Raw genomic sequence first — 16,891 nt, 5'->3', positions numbered from 1 at the left:
TAATAGATGACAGCTATGAAAAGGTAATGTGAAATTCACTTGAAGACAAATGAGCACTAGCTCACTAATCAAACGTTGCCATATCTTAAGTCTAATTTATCAGATTCTATTCGAATGTAAATAACGTAGTCGAGGGTTGGAGCAAATAAATAATACAAGATATTGGTTTAAGAAAATTAGCTCTGAATTATTTTTATTATTCACCTCTCATTTAATATGACGCTCTTTTTTATGCGTCTGCTTTGTTTTTCCAACTCGTGGCAACACTGGTAGAACCCTAGGAACCTGTAATAGGTATTTACTTAGAGATGAATAGAGATGGGAATTTCTACTTGCACCTGAGATAGATTGAAAATAATTTAGATAAAATCTGTGTTGAAAGACCGTTTGGATTTTACAACGGTAAGCCTGGTAGAATCGTAGGAAACTGTATTATTACGTGGATATGTAAAGAGATGGTAGTTCCCAGTTGTACCGGAGATAGTTTGAAAATATTTTTAATAAAATGCAGGTTAAGAGACAGAAAATGTATGTGTAGAGATGGGAATTTCTACTTGCATCTAAGTTAGTTTAAAAACAAATATTTAGTTAGAATCTGGGTTCAAAAACTGTTATTTTCAAACTTATAAGATTGCAAATAGAATTTCTCATCTCTATCTATTTAAGTATTACTAAAAGTATTATTAAAACTTATTTTGAAAAGTGATTTGTTTTCACAAATCGTGGCAACCCTGGTAGAATCGTTAGAAACTGTATTATTACGTAGATATGTGTAGAGATGGGAGTTTTCTCTTGCATCTGAGTTAGTTTGAAAATAATTTAGTTAGAATCTGGGTTCAAAAACTGTTATTTTCAAACTTATAAGATTGCAAATAGAATTTCTCATCTCTATCTATTTAAGTATTACTAAAACTTATTTAGAAAAGTGTTTTGTTTTCACAAATCGCGGCAACCCTGGTAGAATCGTCAGAAACTGTATTATTACGTAGATATGTGTAGAGATGGGAGTTTTCTCTTGCATCTGAGTTAGTTTGAAAATAATTTAGTTAGAATCTGGGTTCAAAAACTGTTATTTTCAAACTTATAAGATTGCAAATAGAATTTCTCATCTCTAACTATTTACGTACTACTAGCATTGCCATAATGTTTTTTATTTTTCTATACAATAAAGTGTAAAATTGAAAGAAAGAGTTAAAGAAATACAAAAATAATCAATTAATTGTTTAACTACGAAATTTTCCTAATGAACAAACCGAGCTGTTTAAAGATGCCATTAAATATCAATTTGAAGAATTTTTGGAACTTTTCCTAATTTAAATCTAATAGTAATTAAATATCCATCAATTTTTTCGTATTCAAATGACATTATTTCAATTTTTTGTTGTTAAAGTTAAAGAATGAGATTTTTTATTAAATTTCTGAACAATTTTAGCACGTCCGCACTTTTACATATGTTCGCCGAAGGTTCTTTTAGATCTTCGGACGAAATCAAAATGGCGGATTATGCGATAAATTGTAAAATAGTTTTCGAAAATGAGCATATAACAAACGAAGATCTACAATTGTATAAATTATTACAACGAGTCATCGATGCCGTTAGAATAGAATACGAAAACGACGAATTTAGTACTATGGTGAATAGAGAAGAAATATTTAGGTAATGTATAGTATTTTTAAAATTTTTTACATTGTAAATAGTCCCACAAGATAGGCAACCAAATCAACATCATTGCAATGACTTCAGATTAAATTGATTGAAATTATTAATATTTCAGACATTTTTCTACTTTACTAGTAGAATACGAACATTTTATGAAATTCGGTGAGAACGAGAGGGAAGTAGATCAATTAAATATAGTAGAAAGAAGAATAATATTCGCATTCAAGCGCCGTAAAGATTATGTACCGTTTATAACTTGGTTACAAGTAAGTTTATAAACTGTTCCATGGACTCACATCTCTATTAAAAAATACAAGGAATTATTTCAATACTCGTAAAACGAAAAATTGTTGTTTTATTTTTCAGGTTAGCTTACATGACGTGATTAACTACGTTATACACAGTTTTGATGAAACAGATAGAATAGGGATAGTCATAAAGCACGAATATCAGAGAGATACCATAGCTACGTTTCCCATTCGTTTTAAATCGGACGTTATCAACGCTACTAGTCCAGAAAATTTCTCGCTACAAGCATTTCAAATAAACGGTTCGTTTCCCGAAGAAGAAAAAATGACACTACAAATAGTTAGATTAAAATTACCTAATCCACATAAGTTATTAAAACGACAGTATATTCCAAATTGGAATTATAATGATTTGGTATATTTATAATTGAAAATAAAGCATCCTACCATCATCTTATAGTCTATTTCTTTCATATTTTCCAAACTTTTTTAGTAGTGAATGAAAGTATCGATAAAATAATCGATTATCATTCGAACGTTAACATTTTCAATTAATACTTGACACACTTGACATTTGAGGGTCGGTCAGCATGTGTATCTTAAATTTGAAAATGTTTTTTATATAAAAATTGATTTTTTTGAAATAGCAGTCTTTAGCAAATGATAAAAAATGTCTACAAATGATTCTACGCAAGATTTAGAAGTGCCTATAGATTACGATGATCGTGCACATAGAATAACTCCTTTACAGCAAGCCGCTGCCTCATGTACAGGAGCAATTATTACATCATTATTTGGTAAGTACACATCGTTCCTTGCCGATAAAATATTTTTTTAGTAATAAATAACGATATATAACTTTTTATTGTTACAGTTACACCATTAGATGTGGTTAAAATCCGGTTGCAAGCCCAACAAAAAATATCACAAGGCCAAACGAAATGCTTTTTGTACTGTAATGGATTAATGGATCACTTTTGTAGCTGCAGTCCTGATGACCCCAATAGTAGATGGTTGCAGCGACCTAGTCATTTCAATGGTACAATTGTAAGTTTTTATTATATCTTATTAAATATGAAAATATTCGATTTTGTTTTTAAATTTAAGGATGCTTTTATTAAAATTAGTCGAAATGAAGGAATTTTATCGTTATGGAGTGGCCTCAGTCCAACTTTAGTATTAGCATTGCCGGCAACTATAGTTTATTTTGTAGTATACGAACAATTAAAGAATCATTTTAAAGATAAATATAGAGAAAAAATTAAAAACGTTAATGTCTACCAAATTCAAACGCCATTATGGATACCTTTAGTTTCTGGAGGTGTGGCTAGGATAATATCTGTATCTCTAGTTAGCCCATTGGAATTATTCCGTACTAAAATGCAGTCTCAGAAACTGAGCTATTTAGGTAAGTTTATGAATATTCAAAGGTGATGTTATAATTTTGTTGATACTGGATTTTAGAATTGAATCAGGCTTTAAAAACCCTAGTGAAACAAGATGGATTGATTGGTTTGTGGAGAGGAATATTTCCAACTTTATATAGGGATGTTCCATTTTCTGCTATTTATTGGATGAATTACGAAACAATTAAATCGGTTATGGGTGTTACGGATAGTAAACCTTCATTTTGGGTCAGTTTTTGTGCTGGTGCTTTTGCCGGTACGGTAAGTAACCTACATACACTTTCAAGTTTTATAGTAATTTTTTTTTTGATATATTTCGATTAAAAAAATTATGAGCAACAAGTTTTTTGAGTGGGAAATTAAAATAAACAAAAATATGGTAGATTATTGGTCAACTTATACTCATAGCTTCTCACTGTTGGTATTAAATTGATTATTGATATATCAAATTCTTGTTTTATACTTCTCATGAGCAATTCATTGAAACTATTTCTTCTAAATTATGTTTAATTCATTATTATTGTTTTATAGGTAATATTATATATATATATATATATATATATATATATATATATATATATATATATATATATATATATATATATATATATATATATATATACTGTATTTTTATAATATATATATATATATATATATATCTAATTACATAAATTACATCACCATTAAATTAAATTACCAAATCTATTATTGTTTCTTAGGTTGCAGCATCTGTAACTACCCCTTTCGATGTCGTTAAAACACATCAACAAATCGAATTTGGTGAAACAAATTTGTACAACGGTAAGTTTAGTTTTAAAATATATTTGATTTGTCTGAGGAGGAATTTCTTGGAAAAACATCTGTGATTATAGGTGTCTGAATAGTTCTGCTGCGTCCTTATGCATCATTTCAATATTTGCAGTCCGTCGACTTGGATTTAATCAAATATTCACAAAATTAAAAACATTTTTATAAACAATATAATGCGTTCAGTAAGCCATACATGTTACGGTCTATGCATACAGATTTGACATCTCCAATTAAGTGTATGTTCACCTATCATGGGTCAAATCCGGCTCGAGAGACCAGACGCTATTGGTGCTGTTGTAGTTAAACTGTTTAGTACAAACAATTCTGAAAATTTCAATTTCAAATAATCGATTTTTTTTCTGTTATCAGCTGGTGATAAAACGAAAAAGAATCGTTCAACCATCGACGTTATACGTCAGATAAAGGCCAAACATGGTGTCAAAGGACTTTTCACAGGATTAGCACCGAGACTTATAAAAGTAGCACCTGCTTGTGCCATAATGATATCTACATTTGAATACGGAAAAGTTTTTTTCAATAAATTAGGTCACCAACATGATGAAGGGTCAAATGTTACACATACACCCAGTTATGTTTCTAGCGACGAAAGGTAAAATTATAGGTTAGTAAAATTTCTGTTTAATTCGAGTTTGTGATGGATTTATCACTCGTAGTATGTCTTATTTCATTTTATCTTACAGAAAATCAGTTTCATCGTGAAAATGGTATATCTGAAGCATGTACCAAAGAATGCAAAGAATTCTTACAAAATCTGTGATATTAGATTCTTTATTAATGAATCATTAAACGACTTTTTGGAATTTGTTGTAATCGTACAGATAGTTTTTAAGATAATACATATCTTATTCTAAAAAAGTCAAAAAATAAAATGATATATTATCCATCTTAACGTTTGTTTTATTTTTCAATCTTTAAAAGATTCTTTAAAAAACAAATTAACAAAAATAGAAATGGAAAAACTCAATGTTACAATTTGAAAAATATTGATGGAAATAGACACCTATTTTATACAATATTACTTTCTGACCACACTATTTACATATTCATCACTTTTATACTGTTTAACGCGCGTTTTGACTACTAAATTGTCATCTTCAGAGACTAAGTGTTATGATGCAATGGTATCGCAAAAGAGCATTTGAATTTCGCGCCATTAATACAATTTGAATTTGACAGTAATATATGACAAATTTGACATTAGTAGTTCAAATTAACCTTAGACTGGAAAGAAAAATGGACGCGTACTAAATATCATATCCTGTTATAAACTGGTTTCAATTATCTACTACCAGTGGTGGAGTACAGGGTAAATTTGAGACTCTCAACTTTTTTCAATAATTGTAATGTTTAAAACTAGCTTAATTTTCATTATTTAGGAGTCAAGAACGAATGAAAGATATAGTATTATTAACGTTATGGGTATACCTTGTAAAGGAAGGTCACATTTCAGATTTGAAAAAAACTTTAAAATGATATAGAATATATTAAATTGAATCATTGTACTTATATCATCAGCGTAAGAAAGAGTTTTTAATATATTGCCAACGGAAATATCACTTTAATTAACTACGCCAATGGTATTTACACTTTTTAAGAGTGTATGTTCAGACTATTTTTGGAAATTTTACTACTAAATTAGAATAAACCCGATTAAATTTTTTCTGTATAATTTATTGTTTTCAGAAATAAGTACTAAAAGTATCATAAATTTAAAGAATAACATTTCGTTTAGTTTGTAATGGAACCAATCTAATATTAATCTAGTCTTACCTGTAAAACCATAATCCTGGCACTTTTTTTATCATTCCTATTCTCACAATCACAAATAACACACTTCACTATTCTATACAAACATATTGAGTTCTATTTAAATTAATAATCACGAAAACACGCGCCTCAATAAAAATAATGGCTTCTAAAAAATGGCGTCCGTTTAAATTTGGTAACATCTACATACTAAGCAAGCGCAGGAATAGGTTTTATATAACATGGATTACCAATATTTAAATAGTTCACATGTTTTTTGATCTGACAAAATCATCGCCATCTAGAGATCTAAACGTCAATACCGATTTGTCATAAATTATGTATACAAGAACTACAACAATGAATAACAGCACAGAATATTCACTAAATATGTATATGTTTTGCAACAGTGGCAGTTATATAAGATAGAGGTGGGAGCTAAAACAATGAGTGACAGTAAATCAAGTAGGTTGCAATAAGTAGCTTTCCTTTTGCATGAAATCTCAGGTAATTTGAATATATTTAAGTGTAGCCCTTTAAATTCTAGTGAAATCAGATGAATTAGTTATTTACCTACGTCATTACCGGCATCAACTTTTGTTTTAGGGAAATAACTCAGTTCAGTATATATGACAGATGACTGAGAAATTTGAGGTTAGACTCGTGGCTAAGACGGCGTATTTTCAATTCACTTTTTGAACTGATAATATGGGTAAATATGTAATTTTATTACTACATCACTGGTTAAAAAGGTGATATTTGGGGATTGTGATAAAAATAAATTATTATAAGGATCCTTTATTTCACGTTATACAGAAAGACATTTATGTGTAAGGTAAATAAATAAATGTAATGAAAATACATATTGTCTACATTAAAAAATAATTTTAATTAATATTGTTTTACGATGAGTGATATATAGAATTTACTTACATCTATCGTCTCTTTTAGGACCGTTTCTGAATGAAAAAATCTATTTTTAGACGTGCATTTTGATACAAATTTAAGTTAGTTGATTGTTGACATTGACATTTTATTGAATTCGAAACCATCATTCGATTCTTAAGTAATCGAATTCTATCGATGTTCAAAAAAGGTTTTTTTCGCCATAAAGTTAATTCAAAATTATAAAATAGTGGTTTTAATTTTAATATTACATAAATTAGAAACAGTATTCAAAATGAAATGAAAAAATAATCAATTTTCAGATTAGATTATAACCGAGTGATTGAAATGTCAATATGTAGTAATCGTAGTGTGCTACCAATAAAAAGGTAACTGTCAAATATGACTTATAAAAAGTCAGTCAAAAGATGGAGTATATTTGTTTTTCTGAAACGAACATTGTATAAGATATAAATAAGAACATTTTTTTTCACATGAAAAACGATCCTAAAAGTTTATAAATTTGATTCAAATTTTGTTAATTTATTATTGATAATCATAAAAAAAACGACGGAAGGCTTAACCAATACATAACAAATCTTTTTATAGAGATTTGCAAATTAACCAATAAGATATGTTTGAAATTATAACCATATAGAATTTTTGAATCAAATTTATCTTATTTAAATACAAATTTCTTATAGCAATGCTTTCATATCCGTATTTGGAAGGAAGTATGCCAAGAAAGCACAGCCTGAAACGTAAAATACGGATTTTGAAAATATATTTTATGCTCAAATAGTGAAAATATAGGTTAAGTTCAAGTATAATAGTTCCAGTTATCGATTCCTCCCATCTCTAACGAGTTAGTCGCGTCCGTCTAGATATTAAACAACCACGGTCACGAAATATAACAAAGCACAACGTTGCCAAATGTTGTTGGTTTATTTCAATTTTATGCGCTATCCTATCCAAACTATTATTTAATATTCAAAGCATATAATAAACATATTTATTATATTAATATTTTTAATCAAGTTATTATTCATGAGAGAGTTGAAAAAACTTTATTCCTCAAAAATTTTATTTTATATTACAATAAAAACCGTATCCAAAGTGTGACCGGTTTAGGGTCATAATAAAAACATGTTAGCTTAGCGTTTTCGAGGTCGTAGTATCCATTTAACCCTAAGTAAATACCATTTAGTGAAATAGAAAAAAAGTTTTTATGGATCGGTGAATTTATTCTAATAAAATATTTAAAATAGTTTTGAAAATTTTATCTTTTTTTTAATAAACAACATAGATCACAAAGCTTCGTATTGGGCAAATAAATTTTACATGATCATTGCTTTCATCGGAGTCAATTAGACAACGATGCATTTTAAGCATAATCCATTGTCGAATTATGACCGTTGGTGTTTAAAGTATTCGTCTGAGATCAGTATAACCTCCACAGACCACACAGTGTGATCTGTGATAACCTCAGTCGAGTATATAATCTCAGTCGTATGTGTCTGTCAGCGAAGTATCTGTGTTAACGTCGTGTGAAATAAATTGTGTATAAATCAAGGTAATTCCTGAATATTCGACGTTTTTATAATGAGAAACTTACCAATCATCACAGATCCGACGGAGAAAAACGGTGGTGCACATCCCGATTCTAAAAGGTAAGGAAAAATCAAATTCCCAATGGCGGCACCAAATCTGCCAAACATCATCGTTAGAGAAACTGCCATGGCACTAAAAGCGTCATTCACTATTTTTTTATTTCAAAATATTAATAACGTCTATTAATATTATTTTCAATAGATTTTAGTAAAAATATAATTAAAGTTACGCCATAATTGCTAGAGATATTTATTAAATTTTATTCCATTTTATTCAACATGGAAACTGTTATGTCAATTTCAATATGACGTAAGACCATTGACGTTTACGTATTTTTATCAATTTGATAAATATTAGAATATTATATTTGAAATGGAAATTAGGCAACAAGGTAATCTACGAAACACAGACTAACGGTTAAAGCGATTAATCAATCGTTTAAAATATGGTGTATTAATAACACTTTACCTCAAAATTTTTTCGTTGCATATTTTTGTTTATGTTATGCTCGGTATAATTATTACAAATACATCAAAAATTAATGTTTTTTTTTTAAATTATTTATTTTATATACTTTTAATTTTTAAAATTAGAAACGAAACGCCATAAAAGTGTGTAGTGTACTTCAAGGATTCTTCCAATAATAATTAAAATGTGAAGAAACCACGTTGCCACATGTGGTTTAAAGTCTTAAGTGTCCATTAAAAATATTTTTAATATATGTTTTGAACAATATTGTAGAAAATTTATAAAATAGAGTATAAATAAATTGTATACTGACCGTAATGACGTAGGGGTAAGATCTACAACAACTGCCAATATAACATTTATTCCAATACTACCGAAAGTTACGAACATCGCAGAAAATGCTATGGTGGAAGCTACGTTTTCAGAAAAATACAACATCATCGCCATAGAACCGGAAATAAACCCTAAAATACCTAAAACGACATTGGTTACGTAAATCTAATCTAATAATTTAGCAATCTAACGAATTGTTGAAATCAATTGATGCCCATTCTCAAAATGGTCGCTGTGGGTTAAACAAAAGCTTTTGTCAGAAGTTTTTGCTTGGTTTTTGAAATTATTTGTTGGATTTTATACCTTATTATATCCAGTTTTATTCCAAAAGGGCTTCTTTGAGACTTTCTACTTGAAGAAGGCGAATTTTTCTCAGGGAAACGTGGTTTTGTGGGTTTCTTTTCAACTATGTTAGTCCTGTGCTTAGAGTAGGAAAGCGGTAAACAAGTATATTGGAAATTTGTGGAAAATGGGTTCTCATTAAAACTCTTGAAAATAATACAAAACAAATCTCACTATTGAAAAAAAAAAAATAGAGAAGCTAACACGAGTATGTAAGAGGAAGTTGATTGTTTACCCCACGGCTGCCATTGCTAGATTGCATAAATATAAAACTAACCTAGTAATGTCTTCTTTCCTAAAGAATTTATCAAAGTTCCTGCGGTTATGTAACCAATTATACTCGTAGTAGCCACTATCATAGAATTCGTGTACACTTCGGTATTATTAGAGTTCTAAAATTAATAGAAAAGAAGAGGAAAAAAAATTTTTATCGGACGTTTTTCTACTCACTATTTGACATGTCGATACTGTTGTATTAAAAATTTCAGTCTTTGGTTGAAATATTTCCAAAGTTTCGCATAATGTGGCACTTTTGTTGTTATAATACTGATAATCGTTCATGGCTTGGTAAATTTGAGGTAACCATAACCTCAAAGTATTTAAACTAAAAGAATTAGTTTCTTTTAGCCGAGAGGTGCAGTTAATAACGTCAATTGTATTTCTAATTATTTTATTTACTCCAGTTTTAGTTTTTTTGTGTAGTTTAAGTTCGAAAATGTCAAAAAAACAAACCAAACAGAGAGTTTTAGAATTTAAAAAGTAGATATCAATATTAGGTAATTAAAATTGTGAAAAATCACAAAAAAATAGATAAAAACGTTAGTTCAAACTGTTATAATTGTTTTAACACTTTTAGAAGTTTATAATATCATTCTATGTCAACTTTCTATTAATAAAAACCCCTAAAAATTAGTTGTTAATTGATTCTCATTGTTGATATTACACTGTATTATAGTAAGTAAAAAATTTGTATAAAATGGCGCGACTTGTTACGTTAGTATTGTGAATAACAGTTCCAGTTGCTGATTCCTCCCATCTCTATCGAGATAGTCGCGTCCGTCTAGATATTAAACAACTACGGTCACGAAATATAATGGAGCACAACGTTGCCAACAGCGAAGTTTTAAAATTCTCAATTTTTTTATCAAATCACTAAGTATTTGACGAATATATTTTCTATTTTCATTGTAATAATATTTTAATTCAAATTATACTTTATATGTTAACATGTTCGTTAAAAATGGTACCTATCAAGTAATTTGTTTTATTTAGTTCAAAATTCTGTGAAGGAGGTAGAGAACAGTAGGAAAAATATTAAATAATCAAAATCTGATCATCCTCGTATTAAACAATGTGGAAAATAAACATATAAAAGACTTTTTCTATGTGTATCTTTTGAAAATTTTCAAAAATCGAAATATAAACAAAAGAATGCGACCAGAGTTATAAACATAACCTAGAAATAAAATTTGTTAGTTGAATCTCATTGTTACTATTACATCCTGTAAGTTAAATAAAAAAAATATTGTACAAAATGGCACAATCTGTCATTTGCAAGATATAATAGCGTTGTTCACTTTTAATGGCGTCGAAAATAATATATTCAGTCCTTTAAACGGGTCAAACTGCCCGTAATGATATAATTAACTCATTTTTGGATGTTCAAACATTTTTATCAGTGTAGAAACAATTTCTCGCGATGACGTCACACTCTTCCATTGCGGACGTAACACTACGTCTTCCTTTAAACGATAACTGTAACTTAACTTCCGTTCCAGGCTTTGCTTTTTGTTAATATTATTTTTTTTTTAACTATTTATGACTAAAATATTATTTAATAGTTGTCAACATTGAAAATGAAATATGAATATGTTTATAATGACGTCAAATATCATTTCGCTTTATCACTACTAATTGGGCTCTCAAACTCACGTGATTCAATATGGCGCGCGTAAATGTAAATTTAGGTCAGTAACCTCTTGATGTATGACTACGGTAATTCATCATCCACCTCGTTTTTTAATTAATTTTACATATAAAGTCGATGAGATGTTTAAATAACTAGAGTTCAATCGCAAAAAAATCAAGAATTTATTTTAAAAACCTTAAAATACATTCTAATACCAGGCGCCATATTGGAAAACTTTTGACAGTAAATTGTAAATGATAGATTGCGCCATCTAACAGTTATGTATCGCACTGTGAAAAGTTTATAAACTCACCCCATCATAATCATAAATTGTAGTAAAAATACTAATACGATTTTAGTGACATGTGGTGGTAGAAATATCGGTTTAATTTGATGGAATCCTTCTTTTAACATTTGTTTATTGGTTTTTATTGTTGTAACGTCGTTAGCGCTAAGATTTATATCGAAATTATTCACTTCGTCAACCAAATATTTAATCTAAAATCGTTTAGATTAACATTTATTTACGAAAATATTTATTTATTATCACATACTGGGTAAGTTTCTTCCGGATATCCTGTATTGACGTGATAAACTTTTTTGAAAACTTGCAACGCTTTTTTGTTATCACCTATTGTCATCAAAAATTTCGGACTCTCCGGCAAGAAAATAAAAGCCACGCCACTGGCAATAGCCGGCAGAGAACTCACCATTAGATAAATATTCCAAGAATGAAATTCTGAAAAATTATCGGATTGTAATAATATGAAACATAAATGGGAATTAAAAATGTTACGTATAATAAAATAAACAAACTAAAAGAAAATATTTCGTAAAAAGATTATGAAACAAATTGAAAATGACTTTACACTAGTTGGGTACAGACCATTTATTCAAAATAAGAAGAGTGAATTGTCACGATTAACCTCAAAATTGAGATGACACTACCATTGTCAAATACATACGACGTTTAAGAAGTACCAACTTTCAAAAGACTAAGTGTGAAATTTCATGACATTTTGATTGATAAGAAGGAAGTGACATCCATTTGACTGAAGCCACTTTGGATTCAGAGCAGTGTTTGGCCATGTTTACACCACGTAATGCATCAGATTTTTTGCATCGATATGTGATAATGGATGAAACATGGATCCGTCACTTCACTCCGGAATCAAAACGATTATCATCTGAAGGCACAAGAGTCAGCTGGGAATTTTATGGCTTCAGTATTTTGGGATGCGTATGAAATATTGTTCATCGACTCTCTCTCCAAGAGGGGGAAACAACCAATAGCGAATACTACATAGAGTTAGTGGAAAAACGACCTCATATGTCGAAGAAAAATCTACTGTTTCACCAAGACCATGCACCTATTCGCAAGTCGATGGCAACGATGATTAAATTGAACGAATTACACTTCGAGCTGCTACTTCATCTATCGTATAGTCCAGATCTGGCACCCAGTGACTACTGGCTATTCGATGATGTCAAAAAAATGCTCGCCGGTAAGTAATTCAGCTCAAATGAAGAAGCAATTGATGGAACTGAAGCCTATTTTGGGGCAAAAGATGAATCCTTCTACAAGCACGGCAAAAAATGTGTTTTTCTTAATTAGACACACGACTTATTATATTTATGTCAGTGAATCGAGAAACTAAATTTTGAAGGTAAGATACGCTTTTGCTATTGTACAATGGGGATTTTATTAAAATTATCCTACCTAAACTCCCCAATTTCAATTTAATATCGAAAGGTAATATTATTAGCGCTAGTAAAGGTAAAATTAAATTTCCCAAGCTGAATATAGCTCCCAAAATCATCTGAACTCTAGCTCGTTGTTTGGCACAGTGAAATTCCGATAGATACGCCGTCAAAGCTGCGAATGGTCCGTTGATACTACAAAATTCTATAATATAGAAAAAAATTTGTTTTCATTTTATATTTAGCTTACATAAATCCGCCTAGAAATTTAGCGATCATTAGTAGTTGGAAGTTTTGGGAAAGTGCTGCCATCATTAAAAACAAACCATCGAGCAATAAACCGATGGTTAGAAGTTTTTTTCTTCCTAATGTGTCACACAAGAAGCCCCAAATAAAAGCACTCGATATCATTCCTGGAAATAATTACTCTAAAACTACCATAAGTTTATATTGACACTTTTTACCAACAAAATCATTTTAATTGGTAATTAATTAGTTTTATTAACACCGAAAACGTGTAGAGTTCTTCCAATGTCAATTGCAGAAGACAGTTATGCGAGGAACAATCAATATTTCATAAATACGCTCGGCACTCGTACCAAATTAAGAAATGAAAAATAATGTTACATCTAACAAACCGTCAGTCCATGTGGACTCAACATCTCCACTGTTTACCAATGAAAACATCGAATCGTAAACATAAATGACTATTGATCGAAGCTACCAGATAATCTGTAATAAGCAGTGACGTGGCTTGGTGAGATTTAATTCATAAATACAAATTTGGCGTTCATTAGACCATGGGCGAATGAAGACAATGAAATTGCACAGTTTAGTGAGAAAGATTGCATCATGTGGTTTTAAACACAAAAAACTGAATAAACGGATGGCAATAACCGAATCGTCAAGGATAGTTCGATGGCGACAATATTATTTATGCCTGATAATAGAGTACCGAAGTTCTAATAGACGAATGGGATACAAAAAGAGCTCAGTACACGTCTGGTACCTTATTTAAACCAAACGCCCTTACAGGCAGGTACATTTTACTCGTCCAAGTAAGATCACAATTAAGTGCAACTGCATAATCAAACAAAATTGTCGGCAAGGGTTTTTATAATCTGCAATTGATATTGAAAGAACTGTAATCTACAATCGTTTCACATCAAATATATTTCGATCTAAACTGAATTTATATAAAATTGTATAGGAAAATATGGAAAATTTCACACTTACCTGCATATGTAACGGCGTTCAATAGTCCCTTGTGATTAAGTGTGAGCTGGAGGTCGCATTCTGCTGCTGGGAAGACGTATGACATGGCAGTTGTTTCGAAAACAGATGACCATCCCGCCGCCGTGGAGATGCAGTATAAAATTATGTTGAATTTTCCATAGCCAGAAGCACAAACGGCTCTTTCAAAATCTGCCGGTTCTGCATCTGTTTAAATATCGATAACCCAAGAAAATGCCTACTTTGAATGTGAATTTTGTGATTATAATTAATAAAAAACATGTTGAATATGATGAAGTTTGATTTGTGGGGGAGAGATCGGGATAAGTCAGACAAAAAATTTGCATTAACAAGAAAAAATGCAGCTTCAAAGTGAATTTATTAAAATAATTTACGGAAGGGATTCATAAAGGGTTACTGTAAGTGTTCAAATTGATACCCATCTTGATCAATGCATTTACCATAACGTTTCCCAGCGGACAGGCAGGTCTTGCGAAGGATGCGTGATTCCTACAGGAAGACAACACAGGGTTTGAGGTCACATGACGATTCCGCGTCTGTCTATCCATTTTCCAAAATGAGCATTAAGGTACCCCCGTACACATAACCCGTAGTGCAGCGAAGCTCCTATTTGCATGAAATGACGGATGTACGGAGTGTTGGATCGTTGCCCACGTAAATCTTTGTGCACTTCCAGATAAATTTGGCACGTAGCCGCATTGCAGATCGATTCGGCTGCTCAACTAACACCAGCGCTACTGTTTCCATATTTTCGTTAGTTGTTATGGACACCGATTGTTCAGAACGCGGCGCGTCGGCAACAGAGCCCGTTTTAAAGAATTTCTGGTACGTCTTCGACACTGTTGAACGATTTGGTAGCGACGAGTTCGAAAATTGTTGTTGAAATTCGTTAAACATGCTTCGTTTTCATCTTTTTCGTCAGTGTTGTCAGACTCATGAGTGTTGCCGGACTTATGCCGATTTTACGAGAGCGTTGCATGACTTATGTATGCCGACCTCTGTATGATTACAATAGGATATTTGACAATGATACAAAATAAATTTATAATGATTTTTATTCAGTTAAAGTCTCAAAAATTAATAAAACAAACTTTTTTTTCATTCTATGTTGAAAACAATTAAAAAAAATTAGTCCAAACATTTTGTCAATCATAAAAACAGTACACCAATCAGCTTTGAGTGACGCCACTATATAGTGACCCGATGCGGGTCTGTAACATTTAATTCATTTTACTTTGGCTAACTATCAATGCACGTGACAGCTGTCTAGGCGGGGAAATGCGGTTAGGTCACGCGACCGAATAATTTTTAGGAAAATTCAGGTTATCATAGCAACCTGTCAAAGTTATGCTTGTTATTTTGAAACTGTAGAAGTATAAATTCCCACCTCTATCATTCGAAATATTCTTAATTTTCTTCGATAAGATCAACCAGTAAAAATTCCGGTTGTTGTAGCAGCCTGTCAAAGTTAAAGCATCTGATTAGCTTAAAATGACAGGTATAGAATTTTTTTGGTTATTCGCAATGAATAGTGGTTATTTTTAATCTATAGAAGTTTAAGTTCCAACCTCTATTATTCGATAATATTTTACAGTTTTCTACGATACGATCAAGTAGTAAACCATTAGAGTTGTCACTTTAAAGCGTAGATGGCGTAATTATCTCTCAAACATAATTGCTTTCTTTAATTGTTTTTAAATAGACTTGTTTTCTTTATGTACTGAACATAAAGTATTTTTATTTCTTTATTATGAAGAAAACGATATTGTGTACAAATGTAAAAAATAAGATCGAAACTCTATTTTAGGATAAAACACAAAAGTTATCACAAACATAACCACATAACCCTGAAATGTCAAAAGTATTGTGCATTTCTGGTTTATGTATTTCCGTTAGTTTATGGCATTTATTATATAAACAATGAATTTATTTAAAAGAATTTCAAAATATAGTGATTATGTTTCAAAATTTGGTTCAATTTAACTAATCGTTGATGAAATTCGTAATTTCTACAAATCTATAAAAATTAACCTTCAAAAAAACAGTCACGTTTATTATAAGTCGAATAATTTACAACGTTGCCAAGTAAACATTATTTCACTGAAAGATATTAATCCCTACTAAAATTATTTTTTTTTCAATTTTTAATAGAAAATAGTTGAAAATTATTACGATTAAATGATTTTTTTTTATATTCAAATAATTTGTTGAATTCTGTCGAGTTAAAAATTTTATTTTCTAAATACTTACCGCGTATGACAACTGGCTCTAGTTTCGAAAATGAGTGGACCTTGGTTCTTCCGGGCATTATTCGAAAAAATATGGATAACTAAATCCATCCCTTCTATGCAGGGATGGCGTGGAAGCGAAAACACTTTTAGCGGTTTTTGAAATAAATAATTTGCTCTAAGTTTAGCAAAAATTAAAATTCTGCAAACTCGCCGTGCAGTTACTGATCTCGCTCTCAATGGAATCGATATCAGCAGCTGGTTCGGTC

The 16,891-nt window shown here is 30.5% G+C and overlaps 3 protein-coding genes across 4 annotated transcripts; 2 read left to right on the top strand and 1 right to left on the bottom strand.

Annotated features, from left to right (window-relative positions):
• Positions 1 to 6: 6 nt before the first annotated feature.
• Positions 7 to 2,335, top strand: LOC130447103 (uncharacterized). Its single transcript, XM_056783760.1, has 4 exons — positions 7 to 23; positions 1,433 to 1,657; positions 1,776 to 1,926; positions 2,027 to 2,335. Exons 1-4 carry the CDS (start codon positions 7 to 9, stop codon positions 2,333 to 2,335), a joined length of 702 nt encoding a protein of 233 aa, XP_056639738.1.
• A 122-nt stretch (positions 2,336 to 2,457) lies between these two features.
• On the top strand, positions 2,458 to 8,346 carry LOC130446994 (probable mitochondrial glutathione transporter SLC25A40). 2 transcript variants are annotated; one of them, XM_056783576.1, is made up of 7 exons: positions 2,458 to 2,705; positions 2,783 to 2,955; positions 3,016 to 3,316; positions 3,373 to 3,575; positions 4,034 to 4,115; positions 4,494 to 4,746; positions 6,498 to 8,346. In XM_056783576.1, the coding sequence occupies exons 1-6, from the start codon at positions 2,579 to 2,581 to the stop codon at positions 4,736 to 4,738; spliced, it is 1,131 nt and encodes a 376-aa protein (XP_056639554.1). In that variant the 5' UTR covers positions 2,458 to 2,578; the 3' UTR covers positions 4,739 to 4,746; positions 6,498 to 8,346. The 2 variants fall into 2 exon arrangements, with proteins under 2 accessions (XP_056639554.1, XP_056639555.1); XM_056783577.1 differs by lacking the exon at positions 6,498 to 8,346 and adding an exon at positions 4,826 to 5,090.
• Positions 6,677 to 16,875, bottom strand: LOC130446993 (synaptic vesicle glycoprotein 2B-like). The gene is made up of 11 exons (XM_056783575.1): positions 16,645 to 16,875; positions 14,377 to 14,580; positions 13,391 to 13,553; positions 13,160 to 13,335; positions 11,994 to 12,178; positions 11,753 to 11,937; positions 9,981 to 10,134; positions 9,808 to 9,922; positions 9,169 to 9,328; positions 8,392 to 8,519; positions 6,677 to 7,530 (listed from the first exon to the last, which is right to left on the bottom strand). The coding sequence occupies exons 1-11, from the start codon at positions 16,700 to 16,702 to the stop codon at positions 7,475 to 7,477; spliced, it is 1,584 nt and encodes a 527-aa protein (XP_056639553.1). The 5' UTR covers positions 16,703 to 16,875; the 3' UTR covers positions 6,677 to 7,474.
• Positions 16,876 to 16,891: the final 16 nt, after the last annotated feature.

The sequence above is a fragment of the Diorhabda sublineata genome, chromosome 7 (assembly GCF_026230105.1).
Source record: "Diorhabda sublineata isolate icDioSubl1.1 chromosome 7, icDioSubl1.1, whole genome shotgun sequence".
NCBI classification, from domain to species: domain Eukaryota; kingdom Metazoa; phylum Arthropoda; class Insecta; order Coleoptera; family Chrysomelidae; genus Diorhabda; species Diorhabda sublineata.
The sequence above is the reverse complement of the archived record's forward strand: the minus strand, read 5'-3'. Positions and strand labels throughout refer to the sequence as shown.

Excerpts from the sequence above, each read along its gene's own strand:
- LOC130447103 (XM_056783760.1), top strand. Across the intron at positions 1,658-1,775 it reads AATAGAGAAGAAATATTTAG|ACATTTTTCTACTTTACTAG; the intron begins GTAATGTATAGT and ends TTAATATTTCAG. Across the intron at positions 1,927-2,026 it reads CGTTTATAACTTGGTTACAA|GTTAGCTTACATGACGTGAT; the intron begins GTAAGTTTATAA and ends TTTATTTTTCAG.
- LOC130446994 (XM_056783576.1), top strand. The coding sequence starts at position 2,579 with ATGTCTACAAATGATTCTACGCAAGATTTAGAAGTGCCTATAGATTAC. Across the intron at positions 2,706-2,782 it reads AATTATTACATCATTATTTG|TTACACCATTAGATGTGGTT; the intron begins GTAAGTACACAT and ends TTATTGTTACAG. Across the intron at positions 3,576-4,033 it reads CTGGTGCTTTTGCCGGTACG|GTTGCAGCATCTGTAACTAC; the intron begins GTAAGTAACCTA and ends ATTGTTTCTTAG.
- LOC130446993 (XM_056783575.1), bottom strand. The coding sequence starts at position 16,702 with ATGCCCGGAAGAACCAAGGTCCACTCATTTTCGAAACTAGAGCCAGTT. Across the intron at positions 9,923-9,980 it reads CAGTATCGACATGTCAAATA|AACTCTAATAATACCGAAGT; the intron begins GTGAGTAGAAAA and ends TATTAATTTTAG. Across the intron at positions 7,531-8,391 it reads CGTCGGATCTGTGATGATTG|GCTGTGCTTTCTTGGCATAC; the intron begins GTAAGTTTCTCA and ends TTTACGTTTCAG.